Source organism: Fukomys damarensis, unplaced genomic scaffold (assembly GCF_012274545.1).
Source record: "Fukomys damarensis isolate Sample0158 unplaced genomic scaffold, DMR_v1.0_HiC HiC_scaffold_10, whole genome shotgun sequence".
Classification (NCBI taxonomy): domain Eukaryota; kingdom Metazoa; phylum Chordata; class Mammalia; order Rodentia; family Bathyergidae; genus Fukomys; species Fukomys damarensis.
In genome coordinates, this window is record NW_022900922.1 from 13,939,108 (window position 1) to 13,955,099 (window position 15,992).

General features: G+C 43.1%; 1 protein-coding gene across 1 annotated transcript in view; it reads left to right on the forward strand.

Moving 5' to 3' along the window:
- Pcnx2 (pecanex 2) overlaps positions 1 to 15,992 on the forward strand; it is a 205,321-nt gene that overhangs the window by 39,793 nt on the left and 149,536 nt on the right. Inside the window, exons 10-11 of the mRNA XM_010622007.3 lie at positions 2,494 to 2,629; positions 13,346 to 13,491. Of these exons, the coding sequence (XP_010620309.1) occupies positions 2,494 to 2,629; positions 13,346 to 13,491 (282 nt within the window). The remainder of the gene's footprint in view (positions 1 to 2,493; positions 2,630 to 13,345; positions 13,492 to 15,992) is intronic.

The following is a 15,992-nucleotide window of genomic DNA, read 5'->3' on the forward strand; positions in this document are numbered from 1 at the left end:
TGATTTATCTGGAAAGCTGAAGTTAAAGCAGGGTGTCTACTTAGCAAGTTGAACGTGGAGCTTCCAGGAAAGTTAGTGTACTGTGGGTCAAAAGGGCTCATTACATAGTAGACTTTTTGTTTTTGTATTTTTGGTTCTGGGAATTGAACTCCGGTCCTTATGCTTTTGAAGCAGGCACCGGAACCACTGAGCTAAATCCCCAGACCAGGCATAGTAGACTTTTGATGCTCCTCTGCAGGTCTTGCAATGTAAATTTAGTAGTTTCTGTTTTTTATTCAGCAAATATTTCTACTTTTTTTTTTTTTTTTGTACCAGGGATTGAATTCGGGTCTTTGCGCTTGCAAGGCAGGCCACCAAACCACTGAGCTAAATCCCCAGCCCTATTTCTACTTTTTATCTAAAAATTATTCAAAGTAGTATATATCAGAGCTTTCTTCTTTGAGTGATCTGTATATTCAGTAGTGCAGCTTTCCCCATGTCATAAACAATTGAATGGGAATGTGTGTGGCACAAACGTCATCTTTGCCCAGTGCAATCTGATGGAAAGATGTGGTATTCACATTCACTTTGATGGTGATAAACACATAAAATAGGTATGTGTGACTGAATGGAAGAGTCATCCTGGCTCAAATTTATTTACAGAACTTTTATGGGCCATTTTTGTACATTTGTTTGAATTCACTTATTTCTGGATCTCATTTGCTTTATAATCAGTGTAGCACATATTGAAGTAGATATGATTCAGCTTATAAATTAGGTTTATTTTTGGAAGCTGTCATAAGTCTCTAGGCTCATTTTACATCATTCCCTAAAGGTAGATTGAGGTCCTGTATTTAATTTTCATTGCCAAATCCTTACACTTTTGTGGACATCTTCAGCTTCCCTGGCCCTTACCTCAGTAAAAGCACCCTTGCTTATGGAGACTAACTAGAAGAACACGGGCCACAGTGTGTAAGTGTGTATCTAGTTCCCAAAGAATGCAAGAAGGTAAGTGGTTGGAAGACTCACCCTCTTAGTTTGAACTGTTTTACTTTATTCAGAAGAAATGATGAGTCGTTGTTTGGAGTGGCTGAGCAGGAGGCTGGCCATGCAGTGAGTTATTTAGATAGAATGCAGAGCAGAATGTCGAGGACTTTCAGTGTCAGATGGGCCAGATTACTTGTCCATTTGAGTGTGGTCTCAGCTCTAATTACAAATATCTGAGATCATGCATATAGCTGTTAATTTGGGAAGTAGAGAGATGTATTTTTGCTGCTTCAGATTTGAAAAGACTTTGAGGGAGTCTCAGTGCCTTTGATCAGGTAGAGGTGGGAACAGATGGTGCTCAGTGGCTGGTTTTGAGTGACTTCTGCCCTCCCAAATTCCTCCGCTTGCTCCCTCTTGCTTCTAAGCCTTTACCCTGTGTTCCCTCCCATCTTATACATTCTAGTTTATGGACACATTGAAAGGCGATTACACTTTCAGCCAGGCCCAGGTCAGATGCTTTACAGGAAGGGAGATAAGCCGGGAAGGAAGAAAGGTCAATTCTAGAGGGATTTTAGTCCTTGAAGGTGGAGCCCGGCTGCACAGAGGGCTCCCAGCCTGCGGTGCAGCCTGGCTGCCACATGGGGGCAGTCAGCACCCATGCTGCAGGCTGCCTGCCTTTGTGCCTTCCTCAGACACTTGCCCCAATCCTGCTGTCACAGAAAGAAGTGCTTGCAGCTTTAAGCCAAGGTCTGGTGGAATTCAGTGCAGGGCTGCAATTTGCAGGACAGGGCTGCTTTATATAATGCCCTTTGTAGTGAGTGTGGCATGCTGAATCCATTTCTTAACTGTCCCTCTGTGGTCCCCAGTGAACCAGGAACACAGGGCAGGCCAGGGAGAAGTAAAGGGCAGAGCAGATTGTCGCTTTTAAATCTGCAGAAGGTGAAAAATCTCAGGAGATTTTCCCTATCAATGGGAAAATGGAGAGATATAGCACATGCATTTTCATTGCTTATTCCCTGTAGCAGCTCAGATAGATGAAAACGGGGTGTCCAGCAGAGTGCAGTATCACCAAGGTCAACCTGGAGCTCAGCTCCGCCCTATGAAAGTGCACCATCCTGGCTCAGCCTTGACTCCTGCCCACACGTTCCATTCCCTCCCAGGGGTGGCTCTTCATGACCTCCAGTATTAATCACCACTTCTCTTACTGTTCTAAGTAAAATCTAGTTACCATAAAACTTATCTCTGCTATCACCCTGAGCCAAACTAGTCCCAGAGACTAACCAGAGAACAGATGATGAAACCAGAAGTGCCAAGTATGGCATATTGCAGTTCTGAGAAGCATTTCACCAGGTGCGTCTCCCTCCCTCTGCTGTTTTAGAAAAGGTGCTGCACATTCCCATCCCCATCTATGTGTGTGTGTGTGTGTGTGTGTGTGTGTGTGTGTGTATGTGTGCACATGCACGTGTGCGTGTATTTTGCATAGATGCTCCTGGCACTGTAACCAGAATTCCCTTTGTTCATCCTCAGAGAGGTGCACCTCAGCTCCTCCAGCACTACCACTTGTGAGAGTCCAGACCCAACCTCCGGGGACCCTGCAGTCAGTGCCCTTCAACAGCAGCTGTTGCTCATGGTGGCCCGGAGGACCCACTCAGAAACCCCACGGGTATGTACCTCCTAGAACCACTATTTGTGGTGCTTTAGAAGTGGGAGAATTGAAACACTTTCCAGGTTGACTGTCCAGGTCTCACCCTGAATTTTGCTTTGCTGTGTGGCACGCATATCACTGTGTGGCAATTTACTGAATGAATGTGAAAAGAGACTTTAGATAGCAGGTAACCTTCCACTGATGTTAGCAGGATTGCCCCCATCTCACTTGCTTTTCCAAATACATTAGAAATTCATTCACATTGATCTTTGGTTGCTAGGATGTGTTATTCCCTCAGGAATGCACTGGGTTAGTTTGCAACCCTCACCATGATTTTGACCATAAGTGCTTCTTAAAAAATTATGCTAACCGTGAATACTTAGCATTCAAAGATTCTTAAATGTCTGACTTGAACAGAGACTTTATTCTTGGGATGTTGACATCCAGGGTCTGAAATAGGAAGCCTTCCATTATTTCACTAGGAGATGCCTTACGAATGTTCATCACTCATCCAGTCAGGTGTAATGAGACTCAGGAGGCAGAGCCTGTGATTCACAGCCACAGATGCCATGGGAGGTCAGACCCAGATCCAAATGGGGCAGATGAGCTGATTGGGGAAGAGGGGAAAAGGGAGGCTCCTTAGAAGAGGCCTTCAGGTTAGATCTAAAGGAGAGGTGGCTTCCTCTGGTTCAGATGGAGGAAAGAGGATGGCAGGTTGATAAGGTCATGTCGGGGTGAAGTTTCTAAAATTCTCTGCTTACTTTTCTCCTGACATGGTGTCACTTCCTTCCAGAGCTTTTAAACCACATTGGATTTGAAAAATTCTACAGCTTTATGTTTATTTTTAGGATTGCTTAGCCAAAATTTTCCAAAGAATGGGTGGATCGATCTATCTATCTATCTGTCTATCTATCTATCTATTCCTCATATGTGAAAAGAAAGTCAGTTCCCTTCTACCTAACTGATGCCTTCTTGCTCTGGAGTGGAAGGGGGGACTTAGAAGTGCCAGTGAATGGTGACTTAGCCCCCTTGGGTTGATGGAGTTTCCACGGAACAAGTAAGTGTTCGTTTCATCCCAAGATCCAAGCTTTCAGAACACTTCCATCTTATGTATGCAGCTCACCTGTCTCTTCCCAGAGGCCTATGGGTGCTGTGGTCAGCGATTCTGAGCTCACTATGGAGGTGAGGTGTGTGGAAGGGCAGAGTATCACTCAGAGCAGCTCCCCGTGGGGTCACAGGCTGCTGAGGGTGCCCACTGGGATGGTGCTAGGTTTGCCTTCCACTGACCACCAGTGACTCTGCCATTTGTCCCCACTCTTGAGGACCTGCATTGGGCATCCGCCTCCTCTCTGTCAACACCTTGGTTTTCACCAGTCCTGTCTGCATTTCTGAGGGCCCAGATACCAGCTGCATTTGTGTGCGCTGTCCTCATGTGGTCTGTGAGCCCAGCTGCCCACTCCTGTTTCTCACCGCAGGGGCTTTCTAGGAGAAACCTGTGCTCCTCCCACATGGGCTTGTGCAGGGCCAGCCTCCTCCCACCTCCTGAGTGCTGAGGCTTCACGGGGGTTCCCTAGAAGTGCTGAGACAGTCTGGGAGTGTGTGGCGCTCTTGATCCCATCCTGGCAGAACTTCAGGGAAATGAGAAATTTTGAGTTCTCCAAGATACAATCAATCCATTAAATTAATGTCTAAAGACACCCCAGTTGTAACCTCTCCTTAAAAGTGAGTAAATATTACAAGGATAATTCAGATAAGTTCTTAATTTGTGTTTAACTTTCTGTAAGCGACATTATAATGTAAGTGATGCATAAAAAAACTACATTCATCTATAACAGGGGTGCCACAGCAGGTTGTTTGTATCATTGAAAGCTCTAAAAGGTTCGCTATCACTGATCTACAGTGCTTCATTGTTAGTCACTTAACCAACTAGAGTTGATCTTTTTAACTTCTCAATCTTTTTAACTTTTTAGTTTTAAGTAAAATTTACAAAGTTTAAAGTTCTTTTGTCTATGTGTATAGAATTGGAAAAAAAAAGATTGCCATATTGCCTCATATTTTGATCCTAAGTAAATATTTATGAAGGTCTTATACCAGAAAAAAAAGAAAGAAAATTTTAGTTCTACTATTTAGCTCTCCAAATTGAATTCTTGTCACCAGGGAATTAAGTTGGTTTTGGGCACAAAATAAAAATTAATTGGTTTCCCGCTCATTGCCCAACAAATACTCATTGTAGGCTTAGTATGCCTTCAGTCCTTGCCAGAAGATAGTTCATAGTGATGAAAATTCTCTGTCCCTGCCTGCAGGAGATTTAAGAACAAGCCAGTTAGCTATGGTAGAGCCCAGGTTAGGAGTTGCTCAGGTGCTGTGGGACACCAGAGCAGCAAGAACCATGAGAATCCAGGGTGGCTTCCTCAGGACAGAGGTGTCACAGCTAAAACATAAGGGATGGTTGCAGTTGCCAGCTGGAAAGCAAATGAGGGGGTCCAGCAGAAAGCACCCTGGCCAAATTCCTGGAGGTAGGACAGAAAGCAGGCATGCTCATGGGTGTGAGCCTGGGGACTTACAGGGCCAGCAGCATGGGGGTCTTGCTTAGGAAGGTTTAGCAACATAAGCAGGAAGTAGGGCCCTCCCTTAAGACTGTTCGTTGATTTCCCTGCCTCTCTCTCATAGCCCTGAGTCTGGGAGCCGACTACACGCTAGTCTAGGAGTCTCCTTCATGCAAGCAAGGGCTGCATTCTATGGAATCTGTGGGGCTTCCAGGAGGTGGAGCAAGCCCAGAGAGAAAACTTGCCTGAAATTCTTCCCTGGCACAAATGAAATGTGTGCAGGAGACGGAGGGGCCTGCTGGGAGCTGCCCTGGGTGCTGACCCCTTCTGTCCATGACATGCAGAGCTGCAAAGCCTAGTCCAGTAACAGCAAAGGAAAGGCAAAGCCTGGGACTCTGTGGCAGCTGGTAGAATCTGTCTCTTGAACTCCTTGGCATGCAGGGGCTCTGACTATCATCAGATGCAGCATGTCATGAATCCATTGTAACTTGGTACTTCTTTGTGTCTTACTTTATCTACCATGTGCTTCTAACCTCAGGGGATACGTTCTGCTGTATCCCCGTTGCCATGACTTTTAAAATATCACATCATTCTGGTGTGTTACAGGGCCAGCACTTCAGGCGACACCTTGGTTGATGGTCTTTATTATTCTTTGGTTGATGGCGGGCCCCATCTCAAAACCAGTGTTGGATTTGTGGGACACAGCATCTGTTGCTCCCATTTATCCCACCTGCGTCCAGTCTCAAACTCATTCTCCTTGTCTCCCATTAGGAAATGAGAGGGTATTGTATGTGACAGCTTCATACTTTGTAAACCCCAAAGCTCTTCATCAGTCCAGGATGGTGACCTTAATGTTGTTTTTATGGATAGTGTAAAAGCTACACAGTTCATTGGTCCTAAACTGATCAGATTTACTGTCACTAAAGAATTAATGGGACTGCATAAGAATAATGACTCTAACAGATGAAACAATTACATAGATGAAAGAGATGAGCATCAATTATAATACCTGAGCATATTTCTTTTCCATCATATATTCATTTACTTGAAAGTATGTTATGGCTTTAAAAAGAAAAATGAGCATCTGCATACTTCTCATTTATCATGTTCAGAAGTTCATTTAAGAAATCTGTTTGGAATAGACATGGCTTCTTATGAATTCTGGCTGCTAAACAGAGCCACTGTTGTAACAGCATCACTGTGTGAGTTTGACGTGTTTTACCCTTCAAAGTGTTATTCACATCTAGCTGTAACTTATCTTCCACTTGCACATTTTGGGCACTGGTTATGTGCATGGTGCTATGCCAGGGACTCTCCTATTTGGCATCAAAGCTTTATCTTTATGGGAAATCTTGTTAGATATTATCTCACCTTGGGCTTGACATCTAACAAGATAGGAGCAAGCAAGTTCCTGGAACTTAGGATTTCAGTGGGACCCTGACTGTCTCTTTCCCTTGGTCTTTTAGTCACCACTGGGATGTCCAGTGCTGCTCACAACCCCTCTGCTGGGACCTCTCTCCAGCCCACTTCTGACATAGGCTTCCCACTCTGGGCTTGACAGCTACATGGGGCCTCCCTCTCCCCTTTCAGTAAACCTATGCAGACCTGGGATTCTTTCCCAGATTCCCTGTTAAAGAAGCCTACAATTTGTTCCCTCTGTGCCTGTCTGACTCTAGGGGAGGATGCTGGAAGGCTGCTCATGTTCTCTTCACGTAATAGGACCTCATCTGCATTAGTTTTTATTAAATACACTTCATCCTCAAAGTCACAAATCTAACTTTAAATTTTTATAAATATAATATTTTGTTTGTAATCCACGATTCTCCATCCTCATTACTTTAGCCGTCACTTGTCTCCTTTTCAAATTTAGATTTTGCCTTATTCTTTGGCCATCAGATCTCTGTATGTCTTCCCACAAATGGTGTTTATTTATTCTGGTATAATGGCCTCTCCATGCTGATGAGCACAGTTGGCCGAAAGGGTTCTTCTGGGTTTCCTCAGAAGATTGCACAAGAACTCAGAGTCTGAGATCCAGGAGCCTCTTCTATGATGGGACCCTGGGCAAGCAACCCAGCCTGTCAGAGCCTTCCTGTCACATGTGTTGAACGAAGATAAGGGTTCTTGTGAGTGTTTAAGGATTCAAGGTAACATAGGACAAAATTATGACTTTAATAGTTGCAGCACTAATTAGCACCATTTGAATTCTAGTTCTCTGGAGCTCTTGCGTGTAAGATTGCTCTAGGCAGCAGGAGCATGCAGGTAGCTGGGAAGAGGACTTTTATCTTCTTAAATGTATTCAATCCCATTAAAATTTTTCTAAAATATGCTTCCCTGCCTCCTTCAATGGCTCATTCTGATCATAGTTGAAGTTGTTCTTAACAACTAAGACTCACTAGTGGGCCTTGGGTATGGGCAGTAGACACAGGTCTATATGGTTGGGAGAAGTGTGGTCCTCTTGTCTCTGAGAAGGAGGCCAAGTTCAGCAGCTCCCTGTTCCCCCTGTCCTAATTACTTTCTCAGCCCAGAAGTGACACTTTCAGTCCTTGCCCATGTGATACAGTGTTTGTTAGTAAGGTGTATCCTAGACAGAAGCAATCTTCTTGGTGCCTTATCCATATGTCCTTTTCTTCATCATTTAGACTGCTTAGAGTTGACAGTAAAGGCCACAGGTATGAAACTCTCCTCAGTCCCTCTGCCTGTCCATTATTGCTGATGCTCCCCAGCGCTCACCGCAGACCCTCACTCCATGGCCTCTTTGGGGACAGCACCCAACATGGCTTACCTTGCTCTTTGCAGATATATAGGGATAGGGGTGTGTGTGTGTGTGTGTGTGTGTGTGTGTGTGTGTGTGAGAGAGAGAGAGAGAGAGAGAGAGAGCGTATGTACGAACATGTGTGTGGTATCTGTGCTATAGCTAGGTTGCTTGTGTATCCCCAAAAATTTCTAAGCCCCTTTAAAGTAAGAACTCTCTCTTGTTGTCCTATCAATTTTCAGCATATAGTACCTATATGTATAGTACTCAGCTTTTATAATCTATACAATAAAAATTTTATTACTTGAGTGAATGATATTAAAACAATGAGAAAAACTTGGATCAGAATTGGAGTTTTGTACTATAAAATGAGCAGAGAATAATTATTTGCAATTCACCAAAACATTATGCTCTTAGCTTCCTTGCTAAGACAAAAAATGAAATTCTCTAGACATTATTTTCCAATAAAGGAAGTCAAATCACTTCTTCTTTCCATTAAACTCTGTGGAGATTTTAAAAAATAAGTATTTTCACTGAAGCAGCAGTAAATAAATAAATCAGAATCTTCAGTAAGTTTCACAAATGTTGTAGAGGAAGTCTTCACGTGATTTTTGAATGCCTTCTCTGATTACTCAGGGTGTGATATACACCCTAGCAGCAGGAGGGGCTTTCCTTATTGTCCAGAAGCTGCTGTCACCATGACTGTGACTTTTCCTGGACCTGTTGCGCACTATACCTGGATTCCCATGTCACAGAAACAGCAACCCACACTCACCTGGGTACATATTGCTTACCTGTGCTCTCCATTCATGGGACGTCAAGGAAAAGATCCTTTCACTGCAGACCACAAGGCCACCACGGTTAGAGGAGTACTCCTGCTGACAGGGTACCAGACAACCTCCATGATTCTCTCCTGTGTGGGACCAGAGTCCCAGATCTGAGTGGCACTACCACCTCAGCTCACTGTGACAGCCAAGCCAGCCCTTCCTGTGCATTGCCTTTGTGGTGGATCCATTTTCCACTCCACTGCCTCTTGTGTTCCCAAGTCAGTTTTTGAATAGTGTCCTGCTCCTTGAGCCAAGCCAGTGAACTGGCATCTGGGAGTGGAGAAATGGAAAGGTCTGCCTCAGGAGTTCCACAGAGACCTCTTATGGAGCCACTGGGCCATGCTCATGCACACCAGGCGCTATCACAGTGATGACCTCCCAGGGCCATGGAGCTTGCTCACCTGTCACCTTCTGCTTTATATGACAAGAAGTGTGGGACATGTGCTGCAACGCAGATGAACAGACATCATTCTGTGTGCCAAAATGCCAGTCAGAGAAAGACAAATACTGTGATTCCATTTATGTGAGGTCCCTGGAGTACTTAGATTCATACACAAAGTAGGGTGGGGTTTATTGGGAACTAGAGAGAGGAAATGGTGAATTATTGTTTAGTGGGAATAGAGTTTCAGTTTTTCAGGATGAAAGAGTTCTAAGATCTGTCACAATGTGTTGTAGGTAATACTGCTGAAGTTTACACTTGAACTGGTACATTGTATGTTTTTGGTTTTTAGCACAATTAAAATACCTACAGACTAGAAATGGCAGCGCTGCAGGGCTGAGGCTTGTAGAGAAAGCTGAAGGTGAGAAAGTGAGAAGTGGCGTCAGAATTAGGCAGTGAATTGGCCATGAACATGAGTGTAGCTTTACCAGGTAAATGGCCATACCAGGGAACAGGGAACATAGCTAGGTGGGGTGGGGTGGGGCAGGGAATGAAACCCAGTAGCATCCTGTATTAGTCACTTTTCCATTGCTGAGACAAAATATCCACATCCATAACTTAAAGGAGGAGAGGTTTATTTTGGCTCATGGTTATCAGAGGTTTCAGTCCATGGTCAGCTGGCTCCAGTGCAGAAATGGCATGGCATGGTAGAAGGCATGATAGAGGAAAGCTGCTCACCATATGGTGGCTAGGAGGCAGAGAGAAGGGCCACCCAGGACATACCTCAGTGACCCCCACTCCAACCAGACCTTCCTCCCAACAGCACACTTAGCTGTAAAGTCATCAACGAATGCATCCACTGATGAGTACGTTTCCAAAAGCCCACTTCTGAATACATAAAACTTTGGGGGGACAGTCTAGATCCAAACCGTAACACAGCCCCGCTCAGCCCAGGACCTCACTGTCAGTGTTATTTGGCACCCTGTCATTACCACATGCTGAGAGGACCACCAGGAGACTGCTGACCTCAGCATGGGTGTGGGTGAAGGGCAGACATCTCTCCTGGGCCTCATGAGGATAGGTTCTCTCCATGTGGGTTTGCAACTCTTGTCTATGCCATGTGGACAGTCCAGCAACCTCCAACAATTTATTTTAAAATGGTACTACGTTGGTGGTGCCTCCAAGTGCTCAGCAGAAATGACAGTACATTTCAGTTTGGAAAAACACAACTTTAATGTAATTCTTAAAATACCCCATAAACGAAGAACCAAGGAAAATACAAAGAAGTGAGAAGTTCTGAAATAGACAAGAAAATATGCCACTATGGCAAGAGTTGACAAGGTCAATAACGGCAAGAAAATACCCTTATGGAATTCAGAAACTACACTTCTCAGATTCAGAGCATGGATTCAGTACATTAACATATATGAAGAAACAGAGGAAGAGATTGAAAATATAAGAAGCAGAAGGCCTTACAGGGATCACATAAATCTGAAAATATACTATATACTTAGAAATAAAAAAACCTAGATGGATTTAACAGGCCATTTGACACATGAATGATTTAGTAGAAGTTAGATCTGAGGAGATCATTTAAATATAGCACACAGAGAGAAAGACAAAGGGGAAAATAGGAATGTTAAAATTGTGAAGAGCAGAAGAGGGGCTAATGTACTTCTCATTAGAATTCCAGAAGATGCCAAAAAAATGGGGTAGTAAAAATAATAAAAAATGTAAAAGTAAAATAACACATGAATTTAGGCACTAGTGTTCTGGTAAGTGGATGAGGAAAACATGACCATTTTAATACCTTGAAAAGCTGGACTCTTACACCATATAAAAAATAAATTCCTGGTCGACTAATGAGTTAAATATGGAAGTCAAAACCTTAGAGCTTAAGGAAGTTGATGTACTCCTGCTTGCCCACTCATGTGTTCATGCACATACACAGCACATGCAAGTTAAAGACGAACAAGAGACCTGAGAAATGGGCAGATCCTTTCGTAAAGAGATAATTAAAATAGACAGAGATACTTAACTTCATTAACAGTGATAGACATGCAGAGTAGAATAAAAGTGAAATACCTTTTTGTACTTGCTTGATGGGCAAACATTAAAAATAGCCCAGCACTGTCAAATGCGGATGGGGATGTGGAGTGACCCGGTGTGTCTGTGTCATTGGTAGAGATGTAAGCTGGTAAGACCACTTCAGAAGATACTTGGCTGTTACCTGGTAAATGGGACGTTTTCATGTCCAACCTTCCATCCATGGTAGCTCTGAACATTTTTTGGAAAAGTCAGTACTGTATATTTTCCAGTAAAGTTGAACATTTGTATTCCCAGAATGGATGTATAGTCTAAAGAAATTCTTGCACATTTGTAGTAGGAGATGTGTCCCGGAATTTTCGTAGCCATCCCCCAAAAGAGAAAGAAGAACAAAATTTTAAAGTGTTCACCAGTAAAATGCATAAATAAATCTTGATGTATCATGGTATGTGATAGAATATTTACACCGCGAAAAACAGATGTACAGCTACAAAACACAATCTTGATCAGTCTCAGGGACAGAATGAGTGGGAAGAAGAGCAAAAAGCAAATTGCAAAAGGATATGAATGCTGCAATTTTCTCCCTGTGAAATTCATAGTGTATACACCTGAATAATGCAGAAATTTTGGAAATAAGAATAGCAAAAGCATAAAAGAGTGGGATGATAAATAAACACACATTCGGGAAGTTTGCTCTCTGTGAAGGAGAAAGGAGGTGAGATTGTGGGATTGGCCCAACACTAACATCGTGTAGGGTGAACGTCAGCGCTGATCGTAATGTTGCCTTTTTATATAAAAAAGGAAATACTGGGTGATAATCATCAAATTGTTTTTCTTTATATACATTTAAAGTATGTGTTGGGCTGGGGATTTAGCCCAGTGGTTCTGCCACCTGCCTTGCAAGTTCAAGGACCCGAGTTCAATCCCCTGTACCAAAAAAAAAAAAAAGTTATGTGTTGGTTTCTATTTAATATTTAACAAAAATACTTTTTAAAAACATGCTCCTTTAAAAGGCAATGCTGAGAGAAATACCCTAAGCAGGGCAGGTCCTTGGGGCCTTCGCAGATGCACAGCACAGTGGGACAGTGAGGCTGACGGACCAACACTGACGAAGCCTCGAGTGCACCTAGAGACAGCAATAGCAGGAGGCAGAATCGCAGATTTGGCAGATGACTGCAGCCAAAGTCAGTGTTAAATACATTCCCTTTAAGGAAGGAAATCATTAGTTTTCTGGGGAATTTAGCAGTGTGGCATACTTTATTCCTCACTCATAATGAAGAAATTAGATGTATGTTAATCGGCATGGAATTGCAAGCAGAGTTTCTGGGAGTGCCATTGTATCAGGCTCTTTTAACCACTTCCACTGAAGAGTCAGGCATCAGAAGAAGAAAGTTCTGCTCTTTTGCCCCTGAAGCCTTCCTTTTCTTCTGCACCCTTCCTTCTGTGGCTTCACACCCTGGGGGTCCCCCTGCTCCCCAGGAGAAGAGTCCAGATGGCCCACGGTGCTTGGGGCTGATGTGCTGCCCGTGTCTGGGTCTGAGCCTTCTCTGGTCTGCAGCATTTTTATTTTCCTCTTCCCAACCAGGAGCCAGGCCAGTAAGGGTTCCTCACTGAGTGTTTGATGAATGATGACTGTTTTTTCCACAGGATTAGCATAGTCAAGGTCAAAACTTTTCCAGTCTGGGTCTCAATTTCCCCATATTTCAGTCTTACTGGTTTATATTTGTCTCAGTATATATGTCTGTTTTTCTGCAGGCGGACTTCACCAGTGACCTCAATGTCATTGATGAAAATCTGTGTACTCATAGCAAAATTTGAATATTGTTCTCAACATTTCATTCACTTACACCATTTGAAAATATTAAGTTATTTAAGAGCTTTTGGTTGGGTTCTTTTCTTTAATAAGAATTTTTCCATGGCAGTCTCTGGTCCTTCACGAGCAGTCATGGTTTGATTGACGAGTAGCATAAGTTTATTGGTACACTAAAATGAATTGAGGTGTGTTAATACCAAAGACTTTGTTGATCATTATCCATTTTTTAGAGTATCCGTTTTGAATGAAATGTGTTGGTTTGCATTTCAGGATTTGGGATCTGCTTTTTGCATTTTAATGTTATGGTGTATTTTGTGACGATAACTTGGCACTGTGAAACCCTCTCTTTTGTTTCTTTTGCTATCTAAAAGTGTGTGAGTCAGGATCTGGAAGACTCATCATGTTCTTCAGCACCAGGAAAATTCAACAGAGAACAGTTTTACAAATTTATCATTTTTCCTGGCAAGTGGATCAAAGTTTGGTACGACCGGCTCACCTTGTTGGCATTACTTGACCGGTAAGCCACTGAGCGTGCGTATGTGTGACCAGATGCAACGGGGCATCATTGTGCACGTTGCATGCTTCAGAAAGAAAACTATTACCTGTGAGGTTCCCTGGAGCATTTCCAAGCCCTGTACTTCACTGCTGCAAACCCCAAGTCAGAGCACTAAGATCCTGAGTGAAAACCTTGAACTGTAGTTGCTGCACCTGGAGGTACGAGGATGGGGGACACAGTCTGGATTTAGGTTAGCTTTGGGGACAGTTCACACTTTGGGCTACTCATGTCCTGCCTTATATTTGTAGGAAAGCCTGTGCCTTTGTCTGCAACACAGGCCCAGAATGGACAAGATGAAGTGGGGTGATGCCTCGTTCTTCCCTGGACCTTGATTGTCCTTTAGCACCAGCTCGGATGCTAATCTTTCTCTCTTCTCACCTCTTACAGTTGTCCTCCAGCATTCAATATTTCCATGATGGAGATGTGGCTGCTGTGTGGGGGTGGGGGCAGGCAGGGCATTTCCAGCTGGTTCTGGGGTGATGGAGATGGGCTGGGGTGGGGGCTTCTCTTTCTGTCCTCCTCTCCTCAGGTTGTGCAGAGGTCACTGCTGTGATCTTCCAGTGCTGTAGCTCTGGCAGGGAGACTGGTCTGAAAATTCAAGAGCTGTTTCTAAAACTGCCTTAGCTCTGCTGTTTCACAACTCAGCACCAGCCCAAAGGGGCAATAGCAAGGCCACATTGTTGCCGTCAGTCCCCTGGTGACTACTTGTTATATAGTAATGTTACAATAATGTCTTAAAGGGTGTGATCGCATACAGAATAAAACGATAGTCTTGCAAAATTACAACAGTAAATTTCAGGACCCACAGAGTCAGGGAATGGAGTTATAATGGTTTTGCTAACAATACTGTGTTACCCAACGGGCACATGAGTAAGGGAACATTTCATATTTAACTAATAACCCAAGACAATACATTCTGTTAGATGAGGCATTTTTCAAATGTTATGTTTTTTCTGTTAAAAAAGAATTATTGAAATGTGGAGTGGCTTGTGTTAACCCTTCATATTAAAAACAAATCTTTTTGTAGATTTTTATTTTATAATCTACTCAGTGATAAAAAGAAATTCAGCTGAGATCTAAAAAAAAAGGATGATACAGAAGATTATTGCCTTTTAAAAATGCTTATAGTTTTATGGTTTTAATCACCTCTTTTGTAGTCACAGAGAGTTTTTAATTTTGGCTCACAGATGATATAGAGACAGCATCACTCCCTTGGCCCAGACTCCTAGTGGGTGTGGGGAGCTGGGTGCTGCAGTGGACCCTTGGAAACCAGACCCCAGCACTTCCTCACACTGAGACCTTTGGATGACTACCAAGCCTCTCTGTGCCTGTTTCCTGTCTGTTAAATGGGCATAACCTGCACCATTGTAAGACTGTGAGGATTAGCCCATAAAAGTCCCCTTTAAATATTAGTTACTGTTACTGTTATTATTAGTTACTGTCCAGAACGTGGCCCAGGGCCAGTGCTCTTGTTGAATGAGGGAACTGAGTCAATTCCCTTTGCCAGTCAGCTCCGGTGTCAGTTCCCATCAGCTGTGTCAGTCTTTTGCCCTGCAGACTGAAGTCTTGGATTCGTCTTGTTGGCCTAGTCAGTCCTGAACTGTGCACAGTCCAGATGTTCAAGATCAGGAGCTCTTTTCTGCCTGGCCCTGATGTGTGTCTTAGAGTCACATGTCCTTCCCAGTTTTCCAGCCACGTGGCTCTTCTGGGCCCTGGGTTACCCGTCTTGGGAGTGCTGTTCATCCTTGCTTTGTCTCTTTCTCTTCCAGTGTACCCCTTAAGGCTCTTCTCAGTTAATCTTTCTGAAGAGTAGCTTTCATCAGGGCACTCCTTGCCTAGAGATTTAACTTGTAAGCGCAGCATTTAAGGACAGACAGATGAGAAGCTAAGGCAAGGGACTAGTAGAGGCGGGTCAGAGAACTGAAGTCCAGGTGGAAGAGAATCTGGGCAAAATACCCTCTAGGAACTTTATAGTGTCTCTCAAAATGAAAAAAAGAACTTAAAATTGAAATATTGTTTTGTTTTATTTCCCACACCTTTAGATATTTTTAAGTATATATCAAAATGTTATGAGCACACTGAAAAATATGAAATGAATTTTATGGCCCTGAATGGGAAAAATATATTTACCTCCATTAAAAATGAATAGTAGAAAATAAAAGTACACAGATTTCTCCTTTCACTAAACATATATGTTTCCCCAAAGAGTTATTTTTAATTTTCAGCATTAGCATTACCATACCTAAATACTTAACATTTCTTTACCTTTCCTCATCCTCTTTTTACCTTGACCCTATTATCTCATCAAATGTCAGCTGCTGTCCTCTGCAGCACAAAAAAAAAATCACAATGGGATAGGATAAAATAGTGGAATAGAGTTTAAAATATTGAGACACACCTCATAACTTGTGGGAAAGAAGAGAAAGTAATCACAAAAATGATTTAAGAGCCAAATAGAAATC